Genomic DNA, 22,853 nt, shown 5'->3' on the forward strand with positions numbered 1-22,853 from the left:
AAGAGTGTTTCTCACAACTCCCAGCACGTAACTGCTGTCTAAGTGTGAGCTACTTATCTCTTAACGCAGTGGTTTGCAAACTTCGAGATGTGGTCTACATAAGATCAATCTAATTGGAAGTGATTAGTATTTGGTTTCACATTTCAAAGTTTCTCTTTCATAGGGAGACTGCATATGAGAGTGTGGGTGACGTGCGTGCCCTTGGTCCGGAGCTCTGACTGCTGCGGAGGGCCCTCCTGTGCCCCCTCCCCCGACATGACGCCTCCTGAGGGGTTGGTGGCCTTGGGCCCTGTGTCATCTCAGCTCTCGCTCGGCATCCCCTGCCAGCGCTGTCCCATTCTTGGTGTCCCCTCACCCCGCTCGCCCCTTCCAGTCTTTCTCCGTCTGACCCCTTCTTGGAGAAGGAAGCTACTGCCCGGACCCACCCTTTCTGCTCTCAGGCCCTGAGCTTTCTTCTGGCTCCTCATTCCCTTTCTCTTTCCCCTTTTCAGTGGCGGCAGGTTTGGTTCCTGCTCTCTTTGCGCTTCTCTAAATTCTCACACAGCCGTGATCACATGTGACCCACCTGCCCTGGAGGACGGTAGGCAGGGCAGCGCTTGCTCCACCTGCCAGAGGGCGGAGCCGTGGTCCGGTCCACGTGATGGCCGCTCAGGCCAGGCTGGGACCACTGCCTGCTGTTGTCTCCTCTTCCCACCGCCCCTGCCCTTCTGCTGTCCTGTCTGCTCCCAATGGACCACTGCTTCTCAGGCTCCTCCTTTCTCTCTTTCAGCCCAAGCCCAGCAGTGGGGGCCGGCGACGAGGGGGCCAGCGTCACAAGGTGAAGTCCCAGGGGGCCTGCGTGACTCCTGCCAGTGGCTGCTGAATTTCCCCCACCCCCATGGGATCCTCATACTCTGGCCACCGCTCCACCAGACGGGCCAGAGCAGCTCTGACCGCCACCCACCCTCCCCCAGGCCACAGCCGGAGCCTCATCATTCCCCCACCCCCCGTTTCCAGGGGCGTTGTAATTTATAAGCTGAGGAAGGTGGCCAGATTTCCGGAGGACTGACCATCTCCCGCCTCCTTGCCCGCCTTCTTTCTCACCCACAGTTTTTGTACATCTGGGCCCTTAGTTTTTATTCTTTTTATTATACCTCCCTCTAAGTGTGTGTGTGTGTGTGTGTGTGTGTGTGGTGCAGGAGTGTGGCCAGTCAGGGACAGTCTTCTTTCTCCTTTCCTCTTCCATGGCTGGCCACCAGCCTCCAGGAGCTGGCTGCCTGCGCATTTGTCCGTCCGTCCGTCCATCCGTGTGTCTGTGAGAACCTTTAGGGGCTGTCAGGAGCTGAGGGGTGCCCTTTCTCCCTGTGCTGTTCTGCACCCAGAGCCCCTCTGTGGAGCTGGCCTCAAGGCTGGGGGGCTTCCAGGTGTGAGTGCTGCTGCTGCTGGCTCAGGGAGCCCTCCTGGGACTGGGGCCTTCTAGGAGGGTGGGGATTGCTGACTTCCTCTTTCCTCTCCCTTTTTCTCCTTAACCCCCCAAACAGGTAATGCCAAAAGCTCTTAAACTGTAGCCTGTAGGTGTGTGGAGGGGAGAGGTGATTGGACTGTAGGGCCCTCCCTGCCTCTAACTCCAACCTTTGCCACTCACCCGGGGACAGCTGGTGGCTTTTCTTTCCCCTTGGAGACAATCCTGTGTTTGCCTGGCTGGCACCTGCTCTGTGATTCTGCTGAGCTGGAGGCTCTTGCCTTGTCTAGGAGCCGCCTCCTGCTTGGCCTTTGAATCTTGTTGGGTGTCAGGACACTGATGACCTACCCTGGGGTCTGCCTGCTCACGGTCGTGCTCCTGAGCACCCCCTGTTGGTGGGGTGCAGGTGTTCCTCTGAGCCAGGCGGGTACCGGACCCCCTCCTGCCCCCCACATCCCCGCCACATCGCCCAAACATGGCTGCTACAGGAGCACAACAGTGAGGGGCCTGAGCCCTGGGAGCCCAGCTGGGGTGCAGGGAGGACAGGGAGAGGGCAGTAAAAAGGACTCTTCCAGGCCCAGCGTTAAGCTGAGCGTTAAGCCCTCTGGAAGAATCACTGCCTGGGGTGGGGGTGGGTTGCCCAGGCCAGAGGTGGCAGCGTGGGCCCTGAGCCAGCCTGGTCTGAAGCCCTCCCATCAGGGTGGACAGATGGGCAGAGCTGTCTTCTTCCTCTGGCCGGGGCAGACTGCCAGCTGGCTGGGCCCTTCCTCAGCCTTGCCTCCCTCTTGTCTCCAACCCTTCTGTTGTCCTGCTCCTGGGCTGCTGGTCTGTTGACTTTGCCTTCCAACTAGTTCTAGTTACCACTGACCTGTGGCCATGGACGCACCAGACCAGCACACAAAATAAAAGTGTGTTCCATGTTGACAGTGTCTTGTTCCCTGTCCGGCCCCTCCAGGTGGAGGTGCTGTCACCGGGAACACAGTTGCCCTATAGCCCCCGTCTTCAGAGCAGGAGGGACAGGTAGCCCAGCTTCTCCTGGCAGGTAGGCGTGGCTGCCACGCCCAGGCTCCTCCCTGGGCCCTTCCCCAGGACAAGCTGCCAGCCTTCTCTGAACTTCAGTTTCCTCATCTACAGCAAGAGGTAAATGCCTGCGTGGAGGAGGGGGATGGGGGACGAGGGCTTAGGACGTACGTGAGGCCCTGACGGCCCAGCACGTGGTGGGTACCTGGTGGACGGTCATGCTACTCACTACCCACTTTTGCTCCCAAGTCCATAGCAGAGGCCATAAGCTGGGGGACAGGCTCGAAAGGAGAAAGGTAGCGTTGACACGTCCCAGCTGTGTGGCCGGGGCTGTGATAGGTGTCTCGCTCGCTTCATGTCCTTCAATGTCCGCAGCTGCCGTCTGTGAGGGAGGTGGCGTTGGTTCCATTTTTCTGTTTAAGGAAACTGAAGCTCAGAGGAACAGGGCCGCCAGCAGGCGTATTCGTGCGTGCCGTCCCAGGGCGGCCGCTCCCTGTGTCCTTCGGCCCCTCCCTGTTCCTTTGTCTGCTGTTTCCCTCTTGCTTTTTCACTCTGGTTCCGCTTACAGGGGCCGCTGCCCACCTGCGCCTTTGTAACAGGAGGGCTCTGGCGTTGAGGGCCCCCGTGCTCTGTCCCCAAGGCAGGTGCTGTGGAATTTTTTTCCCGCAGGATTTGAGCCTCAGAACAGGTGGAACCCCGCTTTGTTTGAAGTTTCCGGCCCCTGTGAGCATAACCACTTCCTTTCCATTTGGAAGCTGTGGCCTCTACTCTGGCCTCTGCCCTCAGACACTCAGGAGGTTGGTCTGGATCTCTGGTCACTAGGCCCACACCGCTAGCAGGGGGCTGACTGAATGCGGCAATTTATTGTCATCAGCAGGGAGTACAAAGGTCCCCTATGGGTCTCAGACCTACCAACAATCCATTTGGAACAAAAACACCAGCCCTTTTGTAGTTGATAAAGAATAAAGTTGTTAATCTGATCATCTCAAATGCAAATCCTGACCCTTCTGTATTAGCAGCTAGCATTTGTGGTGTCTTTAATTCAGCCAGGACCACTATTCTGGCGTATGGGCCTCCCCGGCACAGCATAAAGTAACAGGAAGGTGCCCTGGTGTTGGGGGGAAGTGTAAGTTGGATTGGGGCGACGGGATGTACCATGGAGATGTGAATTGTGCTGTGAGGGGCCAATAGGGTTTGAACATGGGTGGACAGGGTATGCACCAGGCCCCAGGGGGCAGGAGCAGAGGGCATGGGCCCCGATGATGTATGGTGTCCTGCTTAGGGGTGTCACCTTTGTCAAAAAACAGTGCTAGCTGCAGAGGAGCTAAACGAAGTGAGGAGAAGCAAGCAGTGGCCAGGAACAAGACGTGTGCAGGACTAGCTCTTTCCCGGGACCCTGAGGACCTAGCCCGTGGCCTTGAGGCTGGATTTGCACTCTACCTGGCACCCTTTCTGTGGCAGTTGATCCCCAGGCCTGTTCCTGCCTTTATGTTTTAAGCTGTGACGGGGACTGGCCCTGGGCCAGGTGCCATGGTCAGGACAAGAGACATGCGTCTTGAGAGTCCAGTTGCAGCACCGCCCCTGGCCCTTTGAGCAGCTTGTTGCACTGAATCTGGGGGAGGTATTTGTGGGGAAAGGTCAGGACCTGCTCCCGAGCTGGCAGGTTCTGGTTCTTCAGGGGACCCGCCTCCTTGTCCCATCCCAGCACAGGTACAAGGGGCAGATGTCTAACTGCCACAGAGGAGGAGCACAGCTCTGAAGGCAGATGTGGTCGCTAGAGAAGCAGGTAACTTGCTCTGCCTTCTACTCAAACGGCACTGAGACAGAAAAAGCCTCCTGCGTTGTAATGGGATGTCAGCGGTGGCTAATAAAGCCACCCCACTTTCTCCTGCCGACCCTTGATCCCAGAATCACTGGAGCAGGGCCTGCCTCAGCCGCCACCCCAACCCCCTCTCCCCCCACAAATGCATCACCCCTGGGTTTTAGCTGAGAGGCCCAAGGTTTCTAAAGTAGAAGTCTTTGAGGTACTATTTTGGCTAAGAATTCATTTTTCCCCGAGAGCAGATCTCTCTGTGATCGCCAGATAAAACACTATGTACTCCATTAGTCCTGGGCATAATTTATTTATTTTTTGCATAGGCATAAATTAGAATCTGGAGATAAAAAATTGAGAACCCAATAGTGCAGCATTTGTGACAGAAGAGCACAAAACAAAACCTGGTTGTCCGGGAGCACAGGCCGCGCAGGGGCTGGCGCTGGCCGAGCACGGAGCACGGGAATGGCCCGCGGCCTCGCCTGGCCCCAGCTCCACCCCGCAGGAGCCCCTTCGGGGCCCAGCCCTGTTCCTAAGGGTACCTGCCTGCATGGCAGCCGGGCTACAAGGAACTGAAGTCACCCAGTGCCCCACAGAACGGGGCTAAGAATCAAGCTCTTGGCTTTTTAGTTAAAAAACAGACCTTGAAAAATATTTACAACGTAGGGGGCCTGCTGGGTTAGAAAGCCCTGCCTCAGGCCCTCTTCCTACCTAGTCGCCCCTCCCCCCCACAGCCCCCCATAGAAAAAAAGCCAGAAAGAAAACAATCAGGCAAGAGCTGAAAGAGCCCCGAGGGGGCAGCTGAGGGTGAGGGCCCCTTACAGGGGGCCCTGATTGTGATGGGGACGCGGCGGGCCCCGCAGTGCACAGACCACCTCCCATCATGACACCTGAATATCACTGTCGTTGTCACTGAACCACTAGGAGAGCCCAGGGAGTCCCCTGCTCCCACTGTTACAGCTGACCTGGTGCTCACTGCCTCAAAGGACCGGTCTGGGCTCCCTGCACCCTGGGGGAATGTGGCAAGCTTTCTCCGGGGCACAGGTACCCTCAGTCCCAGCATCAGAAGAGGAAAAGTGGCCTGTGTGGTGAGCACCCTCCTCCTAGAGGCCTCGCTTCCTTGCCCCAGGCCCTAGCTTGTCCCAGCCATGGCTTTGGCACATGTATCTCACACACACCTCCCCGCAGCTTTCTGGGTGCCAACCCCCCCACCCACCATGGGCAAGGGGCACTCGGGTCTCAGCCACCACTGCTGGAACTTGTGCACTGGGCACCTCTCCTGCCTCTCAGTCCCATGGGATATGCTACATATATACACCCTCCCTTGACGGGGAAGTGGACACCCAGTGCCTGGCACGAGGAGAACGGAGGACGCTGGGCCCTGCTGTCCCCCTCCCGCCGCCCCCCTGCCCGGAGAGCCCTGCACTTCTCGCCCCGCTGGCCCAGGCGGTCTTGCTCCTGCAGTCAGTGCGCGAATCAAGCGTGTGGGGAAGTGGCAGAGGCGCTGCTCTCCCGCTCCCGGAGAGGAGGGCACGTGCTGAGGGGCTGGCCTCCCGCTGCTGCAGGGCTCGCAGAGGCTTAGTGGGCAGGCTCCCCGTGCACCCTGAAGCGATAGACGCAGGTGTACTCGGGGTGGCCCCAGTTAGTCAGGATCCGCAGCTCCACCACCTGGTACGTGGCCACGGTAGGGTTCTGGGTAGAGAAAGAAGACGTCAGGCGTGTTGGAGCCCTCAGACCTGGCGGCAGGCGGGAGGGGCGGTGCCACCCCGAGGGCCAGATGTCCCGCTCCCCTAGGTCTCTGCAGAGAACGGGCTCCAAAGCTCCTGTCTGCAGCCCCCGGAGGAGAGCTTCCAGTTGGTGGGCCAGGCAGCCCCAGAGGCTAGAGACGTCCTACTGGGGCCACCCACCCAGCACCACATAAAAATGGCTTTGTAGCCGATGTGTTCACAGGAGTCTTGATAATTACTGTCAACGGACAGAGCTACCTTCACAGAAGGTTTGCTGTGAGATACTGTAAAAGAATCTCTTTTCTCTGAACTAAGCAGAATTTCTGCAAGTTCCCATCAGGTCTCTGTCCTCTGTGCTCAAAAAGCCACAATTTTTGAGCCAGCTTTTGGAGCCAATCTCACCTGACTCGCCAGGCACAGTGCCTTCCTGCTCGTCCCCTCCCTCCAGCCTTCCCAGGCAGCCTCTTGTCCTCCCCTCCCCCAAAGACTCAGTCCACACGCGACCCTGAGAAACCCCAGCCGCGCCCGTGGCTCCGCTACCACCTCGTACCTCACGGCTCAGTCTGTCCCCCCAGCTCCGGCCAGACCTGCTCCTGCCTCTGTTCCGGCTTCTCTCAGCTTCCCTCACCTCCACCCTTCCCTGCTCCCGTCCAACCTGCCGTTCAGGGTGCCCCCAGCTGTCTTGCCGCTGCCTCACACACACGCCCAACACCCTCTGGATCTCAGTTCCGGCCAGTCCCCTCGACTCCAGGTTTGTCCCCGTTAGACTCCCCATTCCCGTGCTGTCACAGTGACCTTACCACAATCATATTGTCACTTCTCTGCCTAAAACACAGCAATGTCCACCCCCTACCTCAACCCTAGCTCCAAGGGTTGAAATTCTTTGGCCCAGTCGCCAAGCCTGCCTCTCTGGCCTTTTTTTGTGCCACGGTCCCTCCACCTCCCACACCCCCCACCTCGCCCAGTCCTCACTAGTGTATTCCAAGACCTCACCCCCCAATGGAGCTCAGAGGGCACCTGCATCAGTTCGTCTGGGCTGTTTGTCAATGCAGATTCCTGGATCCCAGTGTCCCTAAGGGATAGAGACTGGGACTCTGCATTTCCAACAAGGGCCTGGAAGTCTGAGGCCTCCTCAAGTTGAGTGGCCGCACTGCACCGCCTGAGACTTGGGAGGCCACACGCATTCAGACGCCTGTCCTTCCCAGCAGCCTTCCCCAACACCCTATCTAGAAGGGGCCCCTCCCCTGTGCCAACATCAGCGTGGGCCACCTCGGACAGCTGTCTGTCCTACACCATGAGCTGCCTGAGACCAAAGGCTGTGCTTTCCTGCTCGAGACCCCTAGTTCCTGGCATAGGGTCAGTGCTCAGAAAACGTCTGCTGAAAGGATGGGAAAGTGAGTTCGCTGCCTCTGCTAGCATAACAATCCTCTACCTGAAAATAAAACGTCTGGATAGGCTCCCCATCCTGGTCGTAGGTGAACTGGCCAAGAAGCATGCCCTCTTGCTGCAGCTCTTCATCAAGCCCCTGAAAAGAGTGAAGGATGGAGGAAAGATTCTGCTCAGACGCAGGCCCTGGCCACCAGGGGAGGAGCACCTTCCCTCTGGGTCCTCACACTGGTCCCCTCCCACCCTGGTGGGACAGCAGGGGGCCTGAGCACTGTGCTCTGTGACAAGTCACTTAGCTCCTCGGACCTCGGTTTCTGCCTCCATAGCCTGAGGCAGCTGGGACTGAGGTGCCATTTCCTGCCCTGGCGCCATCTCCTCCAAGGCTGATCCACTCCCCCAAGCCAAAGCGTGACCCCAACTTTATCGGAAGCAGAGGCCCCCAGGATCCTTCTGCAGCCCTCCTGCCCACACAGGTGGGATACTCACAAAGACAGCAAAGTCCTTGGGGGCACTGGAGATGGTGCTGTTGGGCGACAAGGACTTAGGCACGTGCTCTAAGGTGACGGCAGTGGGGCGGATACGGGCAGAAAGGCGAACCACAGCAAAGCCCTGGGGCCCCTGGAAGGCCCAGCAGTTGCCCGGGTGCACGTCTGGCTGGAGGGGAAGGAAGTCGGGTCAGCGCAGGGGTGGTCATGAAGACCCCTCCCCGAGTGCAGCTCCGGCTGACCCCGGGTGGGACAGTCACTCGGCTACACAGGTGACTGTGCTCAGGGCCCTCATTGACCCTTGCCGGGTACTTACCTGGAGGATGACTCGAGGCGACTGGGAGTGGTACCACAGGGGAATGCCAAAGAGGCTGAGGAGCGCCGTCTTGGTCTCGTAGGTCTCGGAACACCGGGTGCTGATAACACTGGCCCCTGAGGCAGGTAAGAAAGGCGGTGTGGGCACCTGTGGCCTGGACGTCGGCAGGGGAGACCCAACAACCATCTCAGCTTGACAGCCAAGAGGGCCGGCCCCAGGCTTAAAAGGCTGAGGCGGCCCAAGGAGGGTCCACTAGCACGAGAGGACACGGGCAGATGCCCCAGGCCCCTCTGTGCACCTAAGCCAGGCCACAGAGCGGCTGTGATGGTGCTGGTCCTGCCTTCCCAGGGCTGTCGCTCGCCTCTGTTGTGAGTTCGAGGCCGGGTGACTTCTGCCGATATGCCCTGCTTGCCTAGCGGCACAGCTGCCCCAGCTGGTGCCAGAGGGCTGGCTAGTGCGGAGACCCGGGTTCGGCAAAGGGCGGAGAGCAGCGCACACACCTCCCGATTCCAGCGCGTAGTCCACCATCCCGATGCGGTCCTCGCTGTAGCGCTTCAGGGCCTGGCTGACAATGCGGTGTACCTCCTAAAACGAGCACCCAGAGCAGTTGTGACAGGACGCAGACTCGGCCACCCTCGCACCTCCACTGCTGGGGGCCAGGCCGGGGACACACGGGCTGCCCCCTCCTTTGCCTGTACCATGCTGCGGTCCAGGCACACGTGCCACACCCCGGCATACCTCCACCCTCCCACACCAGCCGCAAAGCAAACATCACAGCCTCCTGCATGTCACCTGGGTCCTGGAACATAGGGAGCTGGCAGTGTGGGGGTGTGCTCTCCAGGGAGGAGAGCAGTGTGTGTGTGTGTGTTTTGGGGGGGGAACCGGGGGAGTCCGGGGCACAGTTCCTCACCTCCTCTGTCACCCCGATCACGCCTGCCTTCTGCAGCGTCCGCCCCAGGCTGGCTGCGGCCTCGCTCGCCGTCCTGCCCTGCATCTCGGCCACGTGGGCGAGGATCTTGCTCTCCAGCTCCTGCAGCTGAGCTTGTATCTCCTCTCGCTGAAGGAGCCCAGTGCTGGTCCCCCCACCTCGGAGTAGGAACTGACTGACCCAGGCAGGGAACTGAGCCTCTACCTAGGGACAGAGAAAAGGTCTCACTATGGGAGGCCTGCAGGGACAGTCCCTGGCTTGGGTAGAGGGGCAAGGGAGGAGTGCAGGCCTATGAGGGCCACATGGAGGAAAGAGCTATGGACAGCTCTCCATGTTATCAACAGAAGAACTCCCGTCACAGGAAGCCTTGTGCCAAGCCCAAGGCCAGGGCCTGTGGGGCTAACAAGCTGCAGGGAAAGAGGCCCTGCCCCGCACAGACTCCTAGGACAGATGGTCTCAGAGCCCAGAGCGTCCAGCGGGAGACGCGGACAGTTCCAACTCACGTCATCCCGCATGGCCTGGAGCTGCTGGGGCAGCAGGCCCACTTGGTCCGCCACCGAGCTCTGCTCCAGGGTCAGTGCCGCCAGCTCCTGCCGCAGGCCTGCCAGCTGGGCCTCCAGCCGCCCCAGCTCCTTCATGAAGCTCTCCCGGAAGGACTCCTGGGTCGTCCTACTCCCAAAGAGAGAAGCGTAAGCCTTGGATCTCTGGTGAGGGGTAAGGCCACGTCGAGGAAAGCACAAGGAGCCCCTCGTTGGCTCCAGGTAACGTGCCCCTACAGGTGAAGGCAAAGCCTGCTCTTGGGAGGTCCTGGCTGTGAACACAGGCTCAGGTCTTGCCTGTCCCAGGGAGTGAATTCTTATCCTGCTCCCCAAGCCCAGATCCATCATTCACTCTGCCTCAGCCGCTCACACCATCACCCGATGTCTAGGGCGTGAGGTTGTACAGAAAAGATGGTGTCTGTACGTGGACCCACAAATCCCAATTCTCTAGCGGTGCCGCCGCCCACAGCGCAGGCTCGTGGTCCCGAGCCAGGTTTCAGCCATCCCGCTCTCTGCTTGGGATGCCTACAGAACTCTGCTCTGGGACTCTGGTCCCTGGTCCTGCCTGACGTAGGGGTGGGCAGCTGGGCAGAGGGACAGGCCTCGGCCAGACTGCGGGGCCCATTACCTGTGCCACTCGGACTTCAGCTGCTGGAGTTGAGCCTCGGACTCCTGTCAGCGGGAAGGAAGGATAAATGCATGCAATGTCGGGCTCCAAGGGATCGGCCTCCCAGGGCAGGATCTCTTCCCTTTGGGGGTCTTTGCTTAGTAACCACACCCATGCCCCAAGGGCTCCTGACTGCTCCAGCGAATGTCGAGCTGGCCTCCTGGTCAAGCTCCTTATGAGGGCCTCACCCTGTTTCCGGTGCACTCAGACATTCATATGTTTGCTCATTTGTTGGGCGTGTTACACTCAACAAAACAGACCTCGTGACAGTGGCCCTTCCTGTCCTCAAGCGCGCTCCCTGCAGAGCATTCCAGCCCAGGGGCGTCCAGGGCAAGCAGAAGTCAGGAGACTACACATCCCTGCCCCACTCTGCGTCCAAGCAGGCTCTTCCGGAGGCCAAGGTGACTCTCGGCCCAAGAGCAAACGTTGAAATGGATCAGGGCCCCACACAAGCCCACCCACCTGGGAGGCCTGGACAATCTTCTTGAAGAGATCTTCTGCGTCTTGTTGATGTTCTGCTCTCAGGGTGACCAGTTCTTCCTGTCGGGCACGGGAGAGAGGCTGAGGATTTTCCCGAGTCATGCTCGGAGGGCCACTTACCACCTGTAAGTGGCGTGACTGGAATTCGAACCAGGCCCGTTTGATAGCAACCTTCAGCTCGCGGCCTTTCTGCTGCAGCGCGTCCTAGAAACGGGCAAGCCGCCCACCCCACGGTCCTCACGGAGCACCAGGGTGGCGTCGGGCACCACGCCGCGCCGGCGACGCTACAGTCTCGTGTGCTCACGGCCGGGGCCGGGGCGGCAGACAAGCGTCTCCGTTCCAAAGAAGGAGAAACCAAGGCTTACGGAAGGTAACTGCCCAATGGCGGGGCTGTCAGCGTGTGCAGGGTCTCGCCCCCTCCACCCCACATGCCCACGGTGTCACCCACACTTGACATTCAGTTGTCAGCTCCTCTCCCGCACCTGGATGTGGGCGGCGGTGTCCCGGCGGAGGTCCTCCTTCAGGGCAGCCGCGCGGCGGCTCACCAGCCCCTCCAGCAGCGCCAGGGTGTCCTCCTGGCTCAGGCCGCCGCCGCCTCCCTCCCCAGCGCTCCCCTGCCGCAGCTCCAGGCGTTCCAGGCGCATGGCCTCGTTCTGCCAGTTGGAGGAAAACTCGGCAGCAAGAGCTTCCAGGCGTCGCTCCAGAGAGTGTACCCTGGACAGAATGCGCTGCTCAGCCTGGCGGGGCGGGGAGGGAAAAGCCACAGAGGTGAGGGAGCCGTGACAGTGGTGTTTGCTGAAGACAAATGGAAGAGAACCCCGGACACACCCAAATGTGAGCACTCGCTGGGGCTGGGCTCTCGGGACAGTCCCCCTGCCCTGCGGGTGAGCGAGCCCATCAGCAGGAAATGGGCGCAGTGAGGGTGCTCACAGCAAAGCATGGGGTGCGCTGGGCCACACAGGGCTGAAGCGGTCTGGAGCCCAAGAAGCAGCCGGGTGAGATGGCACAGTGCCCTCCCAGAACAGGGTCTGAATGGAAGGAGAGTCCACAAAGAGGGCAGGAAGCAGCCATAGAATGGCCACAGGGGGCCAGGTGACGACCTGGGCGGAGCCCGCCCCTTCCTTCTCCGTGTGTGGGAGAATATGGGACTGAGATTCAGCTGCTGACTTTCAACAGCTTCCACTTCTCCCATCAATAACTAGCTAAAAGAAAATAATTTAAAAGGGCCTTTCTCTTTCATCTTTAATTGGATGCCCCACAGAGAAGACAATACAAGTCATCGGACTTGAGGGTGGCATTTGGTAGCATGCCATGAATTTTGAGAACCTTGTTGACTTAACAATGAAAATCTTTGCCGAGAGAGATCATAAAACACAGTCTGTCAACCATCAGTTAGATGACAGGGGCCGACTGGGTACAGAGGTTGCTGCTGATTTTAAAAAATTCCATTTTAAAAATAGGCAGTACATTTGCATGACTCAAAAAGCAAACAAACAGCAAAAAGTCATGCTCCTCATCACCACCCCCTCCCAAACCAGGCAGCTGTTTTTATTAGTGTCTTTATGCAAATGTAAGCAAATACAAAGATATATTCACTCTCCCTTTTTTACAAACAAGGTGATCCTGAAATTGAATTGTATTTAATGTCTTCACTAATAATTAAAAAAGAAAAATCATAAATGCTAGAATGTCATTTTATGATATAAGAAGATTACAGTCAGGAAAGTAGTATCGACCAAAATAAATGTTTAAAAATGTGATACCCCCCAAAAATATGATACCAAATTAAATTCAGGAAGATATCAGCAAAGTTATATAACTATAATTAGGGAAGAAAGAGTTTTAAATGTTCACCATGGACCCCAGGACCTGCACACACACATTCTGGTTATTTGTGTACTTGCCACGCCCACCAGACCGCAGGCTCCTTGAGGCCACAGCCTGGACACGTTTCACCTTCAACCTCTGGAAGACTGCAAAAACGGCCGTACCCTTCCCTTCACCCCGCGCCGTGCGACGGGGCCTTGCAGGTTCTCCCACCGAGAGGAGGAATCTGTTTCCCCTCCTTGAATCTGGACCGGCTCTGGGGTTTGCTTAGGCCAACGGAAGGCGGCAGAAGTGACAATGTGCTAGTTCTGATTCTGCTCTCTCGGAACCTTGCTCGGCTGCTGTGAGAACAAGCCCGGGCTGGCCGGCTGGGTGACGGAAACGCAGGTGGGGTGCAGCCTGGCCAGCGGGTAGGCCAGCCAGCTGCGGACACACAGGGGAGCCCGCCCACGGCCAGCCTACCCCCGCTCAGACCAGAAGAGCCGGCCACAGGACCCGCAGACTCATGAGCTGATCAAACACTTGTACTTTGCAGGCCCTGATTTTAGGGGTGGTTTATCTGTGCTAACAGGTACCTGACCAGGATGTTACCTTATTCAAAGAAGGTGCTCAGTAAGTTATCTGTGAAATTGTGTTGAAAGGAACAAAGCAGACAAGATGATTTGTCCGATTCCTTTTCCTTCTGTTCTCTGTGCCTCTCAGGATGGCAACTAACTCTGGGACAGTTCTGAGTCATAGTTAAGCAAACTGCCCCCAAATATGGACACTCCGAATGACAGAGAGAGGGAGGTGAGGCGGTGTTCCAGCTGGGACAGCACCTCTTCAGCTGTGTGTCAGGTGTACGGGTAGAAACGACAACCACAGGCTGAGGGAGGGACCTGCGGCCCGACCCAAAGTTACGCACCTGGAAATGTGGGGACGAGTCTCTGGACTCCCACACCTCATGCTGCCGGCCGCTGCCCTTCGCTGCCCACCAGGAAACCACAGCAGGGTAGAGCGTCCGCAGCCCGTAGGGGTAGAAGTACCAAGCGCCTGCACGCAGGGAGAGGGTGGCACTCAGGCGGGGGGCGTGAGCACGAGGGCCACACGGCGGGGACCCACGTCGGCTCCCAGCGGCCTGTGCGCATGAGCTGTGCTGCTGCCCGCGGGCGGCGCGAGGGAGGACAGTCCCCGTGCCTCTGGGAGGCAGCACCTTGCACCTGAAAGCCCCGGACTGAATGCGCTCTCCCGTCTCCTCAGGAGTCATCTCTCTGTAGATGGCCAAACTTGGAGAAAACGAGTAAATACACTAGGGACAACGCAGGGGTGGGACCCGGAGGCCCCGGGGGTGGTTCTCAGCCCAGACTCCATCGGAATCACCAGGGAGCTTTTAAAACACATAGCATCTGGCCCTGCCTCCCGAGATCGAGTCCGCTGGTCTGGGGGTGCCCTCCGCTGGTGTTTTACAAGCTTCCCGGGTGACATGGTTGAGAATCCCCGCCAGAGAGGCTGTATGTGGCCCCAGAACAGAGCGCAATGATTCACTCACCCGGACCGTGTCCTGATTTGGAACGGAGGGAAAATGCCTGCTAATAAGTGTCACAGTCCCTGCTTTTTACCTCAGGACTCCTGCCCTGGGGCCTGTTCTGGCCCAGGCAGCTCCAAGGATGCTCTAGGCACACCAGGCAGCGCAGTGTAGCTACCCACACTGAGAGCGAGACCAGTGGGTCGGGGCGTTTCCCCTTTCACCCACTGGACGCCCCGAGCATGCAGGGGTGGCCTAGGGCTCAGGAGGTGCTCAGGCTAGCCCCGCTCGTCCTGCCGCGTTCCCTTGCCTGTGGGTGACTGCCATCCCTCCAGAACGGCAGCTTTCGGTGCTGCTTAGCGCAGCCTCCGCCCACTCTGCCCGGCCCTCCGGCTCACCAGCCCTGTCCCGGAGGCCCGTGCACCCCCCCATCCCCGCGGGAGCGGGTCGGCTCGGCTCACCGTAGGTCAGGCCGGTCAGGAGCAGCAGCAGCAGGAGGAACCACAGGAAGGCCTTCAGGGACGAGAAGCGCCTGGAAAACGAGGGGAGGGCGGGGAAGGCGGAAGCGTCAGGAGGGCTCCAGGCCGCTAGGCTTCCCCGGGGAGTCCCTTAAGATTTTTCCTGAGTGCTAAACTAGAGCTGAGGGGGACGGCCTTGAGCCCCTCATCTTGCCAGGGCCAGACTGGACGCTTTAGAGCCTTACAGGTCTGGGTGCAACGGGGACAATCTTGACTGTGAATTTTATTGATGTTGTTAAAAGCGAATAATGGGGTCTTTGAAAATACTAAAATTTTCATATATAGAGATCCTCCAGGCAAGCGAATATAGAAAAAAATATGGAACGCTTTAAGCAAACATTTTCTTTTTAGAAAAATGAGGACACTTTTCTTCGGTGACATGAATCTATCTTTGCCCCTCTTCGCAGCATAGTTCGATGCCCACTGAAACCAAGCTCGTGGCCAAAGGGGCCTTGGCTGCCTGGCTCAGTCTTCCTTCCCCTGCCAATAAGCCAGTTCCTCAATCCTGGCTCTGCTGGGTCAGGCCCTTGGGGAACAAAACCACAGCGTCTTCAGGCAGTGAATGAGACAGGAAACCCTGGGGTCTACATTGTCACAGGGCTAAGAGGGAAGCTCGCTGTTCTGGGAGACACTGCTGGCTGGCCTGAGCCTAAGGCCTGACCAGCAGGAGGTGGCCAGGCTTGTCTGGGGCTTTTGTCTGGGGCTTTTGTCTGGGGCGTCTGGGGCTTTCCGATTCACTGTCCGGACTCTCGCTCACCTGGTTAAAACGAAGACGTCGAGGAGGGAGGCAGCTGTCGTCAGGCGGTACCAGGTGGTGCCGACCCACCAGTAGAGGAGTCCGAAGAGCCGGGCTGGAAGGGGGACGGTTAGACCTAAGTGTCACCCTGAGCCGGTGGCCTGCGGGTCGTGGTTTCAGAGCACTGCTCTCTCTCTACCGCGGTCCTCCCAGCTGGCCTGTCCCACGGCTACCCATTGCTCCGCTGCCACCTGGCCACTCTGCCAACACCCTCTACCCTGCTCCACAGCTCCCCCTGCCCTTCCGGGACGGGATCTTCCCACAGCTCTTGGCGCCCGGCAGTTAATCTAGAATGAGCCTTCCCTGCTGATCCTAGTCTGTGTGTGTGGGCTGGCCGCCCATCTGCAGATAGGTGAGAAGTGAGTGCTTTAAGAACAGAAACAACCGTGCACAGAGCAGCCAGCACCCACCTGGAAAAGTGACCACCGTCCAGAAAAAAGAGCCTGCCTGAGAGACAGCACTCCCCAGCCGAGAGCCGGAAGCCCACTGGCCCGTCTCCGAGTATCCTGCAGGGACAGAGGGAACCAGCTCAGCCTCTCCTCCCTCTGAAGAGCCCTGGGACGTGGAGACCGCCTGTCACTTGTCTTCTCCCTGAGACTGCAACTTGAGACCACACATCATTCTCCTTGACATTCCCAGGGTGTCACACAGGCCTGGCACCTAGTAGGTCAGTAATTGTCTGCTAAAGGAACAAGCCAATAAGTTTCTTCTTTTTTTTTTTTTTTTTTTTAAAGGCGAGGCAACCCTTGGTTGACCTCACAGATTGCAAGGACCTTGTCAGCTTACGATCCTTCATTTTTAACGTCTACAGCACCTGGTCTTCTTAGGTGGCCTCCCAGGCCCGACGCTGCTTAGCTTCCGAGATCGGATGGGATCGGGCTTGTTCAGGGTGGCATGGCCGTAGACAAAACAATAGGTTTCTGATGTTGGATTTTCCTCGAGCCCTTTGCCTGTGCCCCTATCCTCACAGGCAAGTCCCTCAACCACCGTTCAGAACAGGACCGAGGGATCAGGCACCTCTGTGCGAAGCCCGTGTTAAAATGCTTGCCGGAAATGAGCCAAACAAAGGAGTTGGCTGCAGCCCTACTGGGGGCAGGGCGGTCACAGCCCAGTGCGTTGGGGTTCGGGGTGCCGTGGTGGCACAGGAAGGATGCCCGGCTGGTCTGCGGAGGCACCCGCTGGACACTGTGCTCTCTCAAGCCGCCAAGGGTGCTTCCCCAGGCTTCCCGTCACCGTCCTGCAGTCCCAGAGGCTGTGGGGGAGGGCGTCACCTACCTATGTAGTCATCCTCAGAGGAGTAGCCGGAGGACGACCCGAGGAAGTCCTCGGAGAGCTTGGTCTCCGCCAGCCCATTGATTTTGCTGCTCTCGGTGCCGCCTGTGCCTCTCCTCTTCCTCACCCGCAGGTCCTCGCCTGAGGGAAGAATGCAGGGTTCTCCCGGGGCGGAGATGCTTGGGGGGGGGAGGGGTGTGCTCCGGGGGGCCTCGTGGGGACACACTGAGGAGCACTTCCGATGGACAGATGGAGCTGCCCTGGGCCTCTCCCCATCGCTCCAGGGCCTGGAGGGTGAGCTGGGCCCTGCCCCTCCGTCTCCCAGCTTTGGAGCAGCTGCGTGGCTACCTTATCACCTGGAAGTTCAGACACCTGGCTGTTTTTCCAAGGGTTTCTGAAGACAGGGAGCCCCTCCTCTGGCCCCGTAGTGGTTAGGAAACCAGGATGGCAGGGTTGGGGGAGAAGAGGTATAGCGGGACGGAGCAGGGCAGGGGGTGGCACGGAACACACATCTGGGACCTTAAGTGTCCAGAGGAAGCAGAACCCCAGGAGAAAGGCTCCGGACACTCACTCCAGTAGGGGTCACTGCGCAGCTGGTCGTCGAGGATGGAGCTCCTGGCATGGGAGGCTGCCCGGGGGCTGCCGAAGTAGGACTCCCTGACCAGGGACTCGCTGTAGTAGGAGGTGTGTGTGTCGGAGGAGGAAGGGCCCAGCTGCGGTGCTGGCGAGAGGCGCTTCACGCTGCTGGATTTCCTCTTCAGGGACCTGCGGGGGGTCAGGCAGGAGAGGAGAGTGGGGACAGGCAGGTGAGCAGGCCAGGAATGGGGCGCTGCCGCTCTGCCCTCCCGTAGTGAGTGGGTTGGCCTTGTTGCTAGGCAACTAACAGCTCCCAATTACCAACCGCAGAGGAGCCAGCACAGGTCCCTTCTCTGTTCCCATTATCTCCAAATCTCAGCAGCAGTTAGGTGAGACTGTCAGTAGGTGACAGGGCCAGGACCCGAATCCATGTTTCTAACTTCAAAGCCAAAGTTTTTTTCTCATGTTTCTTAATGGATTAGTAATTTCTTCAACCCACTGGAAACCCAGACAGACCTCCCTGCGCTAGCTAACGCCATGGGGGCTGCCACGGGGGCTCATGTCTGAGGGGGGTGGGCAGGATGAGGCAGGCGCCCGCCTTTCCTGGCGTCCCTGGGACCCACTCCTCTCCTCAGCTGCTTGGCCGGCCCAGCTGAGGCCCTACAGACGGCGAGACACATGGGTGTGGGTCTGGGGAGGGTGACCAGGCAGACACGCCCATCCACAGCAGAAGGGGTTCCTAGGAGCCAGCTTGCAGCGTCGGGGTTTCCGGCCTGGCTCATGCTTGAAGCTGCTTCTCCTCACTTCCTGTTCTCTGAACACAAGGGCAGCAGCCCGGCTTGCAGCAGCAGGGGGAGCAGGGGGAGAAGCAGCAGCAGCGTGCTGGGTCCCGGCCTCCTCACAGGTGTGAACGTCCCCTTTGACTGGATGTGATCTCCATTCACAAAGGTCACAACAGGAAGAGGCCGCACGGTGATCTACCCGAGCCCTCTGCTCTGTGGGGCAGCGCGATCCACAGGGATCCCCTACCTGAGAGGACTGTCTTTAAACAGGGTGCTCTGGCTCCCCATCACCGAGCTGCCACCACTGCTGCTGCTGCCGTCGTCGTCGCCCTGGGAGTAGCGCGTGAGGCGCAGGCTTCGTCGAGACATGGTGAGCCTTGGGAAAGAAAGGAGGGCGCGTGAGGCTTGGGGCGGCTCTTCCCTGGGGGAGGAAAGACACGGCGCTGCCTCCCAATGAACAGACCACCCCCGTGCGTGCGTTGGAGCAGAAGAGCCTGAGATGCGGGCGCCGCCCACCCTGCTCCGGCCCACACCCTGCCCTGGGCTCGCTTCGTGGCCCGGTGGACTCCGCTTTCCACAAGGTTCTCTGATTTTCAGTTTATCTGACCCTGAGCTCTGAGACAGCTGAAACTGGACCTTCCACAACCTTCGGACAGGTGGCACATAGTAGGCATAAATGAGATGCTAAGCGAACACCTTTGGTGGCTGCAGCCCTGCAGGGACCTGCAGCCCCGCCGTCCCCCCACCCTGTGCTCCAGCTGGAGCGGTGTAACTCTCATTCCAGCCGTTTCCCTGACGGGATGCACCTTCCCTTCCTCATAGCTCTCCTCACGGGTCATGGCTAGGGCCCCATACTGTGGCTCCAGAAACCTTTCCCTGGCACAGGCCCCCACACTCAGTGGGTGTGTGCTTGACCCCCTCAGCCGGTCCTCCTGCCGCAACGTCAGTACCTCTCGACGTGATGGTGATGATAAACCACCTTGTCAAGTGCCTCCTAGGTACTGGGCTCCTTACACACCCATTTCTGTCCCTTATGACCATCATACAAGGCAGGAGACTGGGACCCTGAGATAATCAGCGACTTGCCCACAGCCACCCAGCCTGGATGTGACAGAGCCAGGGTTTGAGCTCAGATCTGACAAGTGACGGGGCCTGAGTCTCTCCACTACACCATGAAGTTTTCGAATTGTTTCAGGAATGTGTTTTCTGTCCCCAGCTAGAGTCTTTTATAGCTTCGGATATGCTTAGAACGGGCTCCAGCAGAGTTGTTACATGACAAATATTTGTAAGCAAACTAACAAATCAGGGAGGCAGAAGAGGAGTGTGGGATTATAGGGACAGGGGTGGGGAGATCGAGGCTCTGGAATTGATGAGGACTCGCAGGAGGCCAAGGTGGAAAAGGCTGAGCTCCCCCTCCGGGGGACGATAAGCTCTGGAAACCCGGACTCAGAGTCTCGGATCACCATTGTGGCGCCTCTGCCAGCCCATGTCACAAAGCCACGGTTACACTTAGACTCACTCAAGAGTTCCCAGTCCGTGCGACTTGCTATCACTTCTGATATTCCTGGTTGACACTTAGATTGCTAGTTCTCTGGGACGTGTAGTGGGCACAGATTCTAACACATCGCAACTTAGACTAGGGAATCCAGAAGGTCTGGTTAGTCCGGCTGGAAAATTCTAGAAAGTCCTCTTCTGAAAACAAGCAGACTCGTGCCTTGATCTTTTTTGGCCTCTTCTCAGATAGGATGCTCACCTGACATTCTTCCCTGGTTTTGGTCGGTGTTGGTAAAGGGCCCGAAAGGTAGTAGTCAAAGCAGGAAGCTGGCCTGCGTTCTTTTCTATATTCCACTCCTTATAAGGTAATTCCACCCCCACTGCCCTCTCCACCAGAAAGCTCCAGATGCCCACACGGGCTCCTCCTTCTAACCCCTGCCCTGCTGCAGTGGAGGCCTACACCCTGGGGCAGAAACAAAGCAACGTGTTTACACAACACTGAAGGCTGGGGCTGGCTGGCAAAAATATAAATATCCAGACAGAGCTATGTGGGGGTTGGGGGGGGGGTGCTGAGAACTGTCAGCGCCTCCGCCCTCCCAGAGGTGCCCCTAAGTCTTTCCTGTGGCATTCTGATATCACAAGACAGTTTGCAACTGAGTGTGGGTTTCACAAGATGAAGATGGTCAAGGCTCCGTCCTCCAAAACAAAACAGGAGGCGAGCCTCCGTGAGCTCACATCTTTTGCATATCAAAACACAGCCCCACCCAACACACACACACACACAGGCACACGCACACACACGCACACACGCACAATCAGTTAAGAAACCCTCAACTAAAACACCTTTCTCCACTTCTGAGCTGAACCACATCCTTTTCTCAACTCCACCTTCCCCCACGCCCATCACAACTGGCAGTTGGCTGCCCAGTCGCCAGACTTTATGTAGCTCCTGAGCATCTCCCACGGGCATTTTCACTCTGGGGCACTTTCACACGACATTCCCTCGTGGGGCCTGTGAAACGCTCCAGGCGCTAACTCCCTTCTCCCTTGATTCCCTTCGGGGTGAACCTGCGGAGATTTTTACCAACCACCCCGCCTTCCCCGCCTCTCTGCTCTAAGTCACACTCCCGCCCCCTATTTGGTTTCTTTTTAGAACTGAACAAAATGCGCCTCCCTCCTCCCATTCCCAGAGTTCAGACGGGCGGCGGCAGAGAACTGCTTGTCCCTGGAAACTGCCAGACTGGCACGAAAACACAGGCACTGCCCTGGGCCGGTTTGGGGCAGCCCGGTCTTCATTCTCTTCCTCCCAGGGAGGTTCTGCCCCAGGAAGTCCCGCCTGGAGACCATCCGCCCTCCGGGCTGACCAGTGGGGCGGGGGCCCGGCGGAGATGAGTCAGGGCGGCTGGCCTTGGCACAGCGCTGGCCTTTCCCGGCCGGCCCAGGGGCGTGCGCCAGGCGGGGCTGGAGCCTGGCCCAGCTTGGCCCGGAGAGCAAGACCCGGGCCTGGGCAGCTCTGCCCTGGCCGGAGCGGCCCAGTGATGATGACCCCGGGGTCAGGCGGGGCCCGGCGCCCGCGGGAAGGCGGCCGAAGCCGGCCCACCCCCCTCGCCCCGCGCGTCCGCCCGCCAGAGGCCCACGGCCGGCTGTTACCTGCTGCTGCAGCTGCTCCGTGCGGGGCCGGGGACGTCCGAGGCCCGCCGCGCCGCCCAGGCGCGCCCCCTTCCCGCGTCGGAATCCCGCGAGCGGAGCTCAGCGCTGGGCCTCGGGGCGCGCAGAAGGCGGCAGCGCGGGACGAGGCCGGCGGGCTGGGGCTGCGAGCGCGGCGGACAATGCGGCCCGCGCACAACCCGGCGGTGCGAGTGGGACAAGGCGGCGCGCGCGTGGCCGAGTGTGTATGTGTGCGCCTGTCAGTCAACGCTGACAGGCCGCAGCCCATTGGCCAGGCCCCGCCCGCCTCGCCGCCCACCGCCACCGCCCATTGGGCGGTTTGAACACAAAGGCCCCCGGCTCGCCCCGCCCGCCGCGTGTGCCCCGGGGGCCGGGCGTGCCCAGTCGGGACTCCGCGCGTGGGTAGCGCGGGCGTGGGAGCGACGCCTCGGAGCGGGAGAACTCACGTGGACGGGGAAGGCTGGGGCTCTGCCGGGACTCACTGCGCACTTGACACGCGGCCCAGTGGTTCTAAACACCTTAGGGCTCGCTCATGCGCCCCATCCCATCCAGATTTTGGGATTCTAGACATGGCCGCGGCGTCCCAGCGCCCATCAGGCTGACTCGACAAGGCCCGGCTGCTAGCAACTTACAGATATTGGGTGGTTGGGGGCACAGGCTCCCTGAGGATAGCTCAAGAAAATAGGGAGCAGGAGTGATAGAAGACACCCTGGCCGAGGGCCCACCTGGCCGGAGTAGGTCGGAGTAGGTCGTAGTTAGCCCCCCACTGACTCTCAAACGATTGTCGAAAACATGCGTAATTGTCCTCTTAACCAGGCTTTTCTATGCTCATTTTACAGATTAGGAAACAGACCCAGAGGTTCTAAGTGGTTTGCTCGAAGTCACACAGCTAGAAAGAGGCAAAATTGAGATTAGAAGATTCTCTGCACGTCCAAGCCCATGTTTTCCATCTCAGGGTTGATTTTGGGATTCTACATATGGCAGGAGGGTCTGCCACTTTCCAAGCTGCCACCAGAAGTCCCAGGTTTCAGGGCAGAAGCTTTTCTCAGTTTTAAGGAGGGAGCCAGCCACAACTGGTGTTGGAAAGGCAGGCTGACTCCCTGTTTCTCTGCCTTGCTCAGATGTGTGGTGTGGATTGAGCATGGGTAGATACTGAACAAGTAAAATGTGGCCTGACTTCAGGGGTCCCGTGCCCTGGCTCGGCACAGGCACAGCTTGAGAGGAGTCACTTCCTGTGATTCCAAAGGAAGCTCTTCTAAGGGAAAATGAAACAGGTTGTTGTTATTTCGCTTTTAAAATGCCTAGAGGAAGAAAGAAAAAAATTACAAAATCATTGAGACCAGTTGGGGAAAGCACTGGGGATAGGGGATTGAGGAAATGCGCAGCCCTTGTGCTAAGTTGACTTCAGAGGAAAATGACCCTCCCTCCCTCTCCCTCCTCCTCCCTCCAGGGCCCACTGCTGCCCCACCTGGAAAAGAGGGGCCTCACCTGCACTTACAGCATCTTGAAGAGAATGGTGCTGGTCAGTGTTGCTTCTGGTGTTACATGAAAAGCTCCCTGAGGTCAAGGGCTGGCTCTGCAGGGCCTGGCTCATGTCTGAGTATCTGCCGAACG

At 58.7% G+C, this 22,853-nt stretch overlaps 2 protein-coding genes across 4 annotated transcripts in view; one reads left to right on the top strand and one right to left on the bottom strand.

The window, feature by feature from the left end:
• The window catches only part of GTPBP1 (GTP binding protein 1), a 28,108-nt gene extending 19,052 nt beyond the window's left edge, over nucleotides 1–9,056 (top strand). For 2 of the 3 annotated variants that reach the window (XM_036237489.1, XM_036237490.1), the window contains one exon: nucleotides 770–5,969. In XM_036237489.1, the coding sequence (XP_036093382.1) occupies nucleotides 770–862 (93 nt within the window). In that variant the 3' untranslated portion in view covers nucleotides 863–5,969. Of the gene's footprint in view, nucleotides 1–769; nucleotides 5,970–9,041 lie in introns of those variants that run through there. The other variant, XR_004955869.1, reaches the window with a different exon arrangement.
• SUN2 (Sad1 and UNC84 domain containing 2) lies at nucleotides 4,569–21,414 on the bottom strand. The gene is made up of 18 exons (XM_016161701.2): nucleotides 21,222–21,414; nucleotides 18,325–18,453; nucleotides 17,291–17,484; nucleotides 16,723–16,860; nucleotides 15,858–15,953; nucleotides 15,409–15,502; nucleotides 14,595–14,665; nucleotides 13,534–13,661; nucleotides 11,285–11,539; nucleotides 10,785–10,862; nucleotides 10,284–10,327; nucleotides 9,620–9,785; nucleotides 9,099–9,320; nucleotides 8,689–8,773; nucleotides 8,189–8,304; nucleotides 7,874–8,041; nucleotides 7,434–7,526; nucleotides 4,569–5,966 (listed from the first exon to the last, which is right to left on the bottom strand). Exons 2-18 carry the CDS (start codon nucleotides 18,444–18,446, stop codon nucleotides 5,853–5,855), a joined length of 2,184 nt encoding a protein of 727 aa, XP_016017187.2. The 5' UTR covers nucleotides 18,447–18,453; nucleotides 21,222–21,414; the 3' UTR covers nucleotides 4,569–5,852.
• Nucleotides 21,415–22,853: the final 1,439 nt, after the last annotated feature.

This window comes from Rousettus aegyptiacus, unplaced genomic scaffold, assembly GCF_014176215.1.
Source record: "Rousettus aegyptiacus isolate mRouAeg1 unplaced genomic scaffold, mRouAeg1.p scaffold_m13_p_2, whole genome shotgun sequence".
In the NCBI taxonomy this organism is placed as follows: domain Eukaryota; kingdom Metazoa; phylum Chordata; class Mammalia; order Chiroptera; family Pteropodidae; genus Rousettus; species Rousettus aegyptiacus.

Coding starts and splice junctions, on each gene's coding strand:
- SUN2 (XM_016161701.2), bottom strand. CDS start 18,446: ATGTCTCGACGAAGCCTGCGCCTCACGCGCTACTCCCAGGGCGACGAC. Junction 13,662..14,594: donor CCTGACCGGCCTGACCTACG/GTGAGCCGAGCC, acceptor CCCTGCGTGCAG/GCGCTTGGTACTTCTACCCC. Junction 9,321..9,619: donor TCCAGGCCATGCGGGATGAC/GTGAGTTGGAAC, acceptor CTCTGTCCCTAG/GTAGAGGCTCAGTTCCCTGC.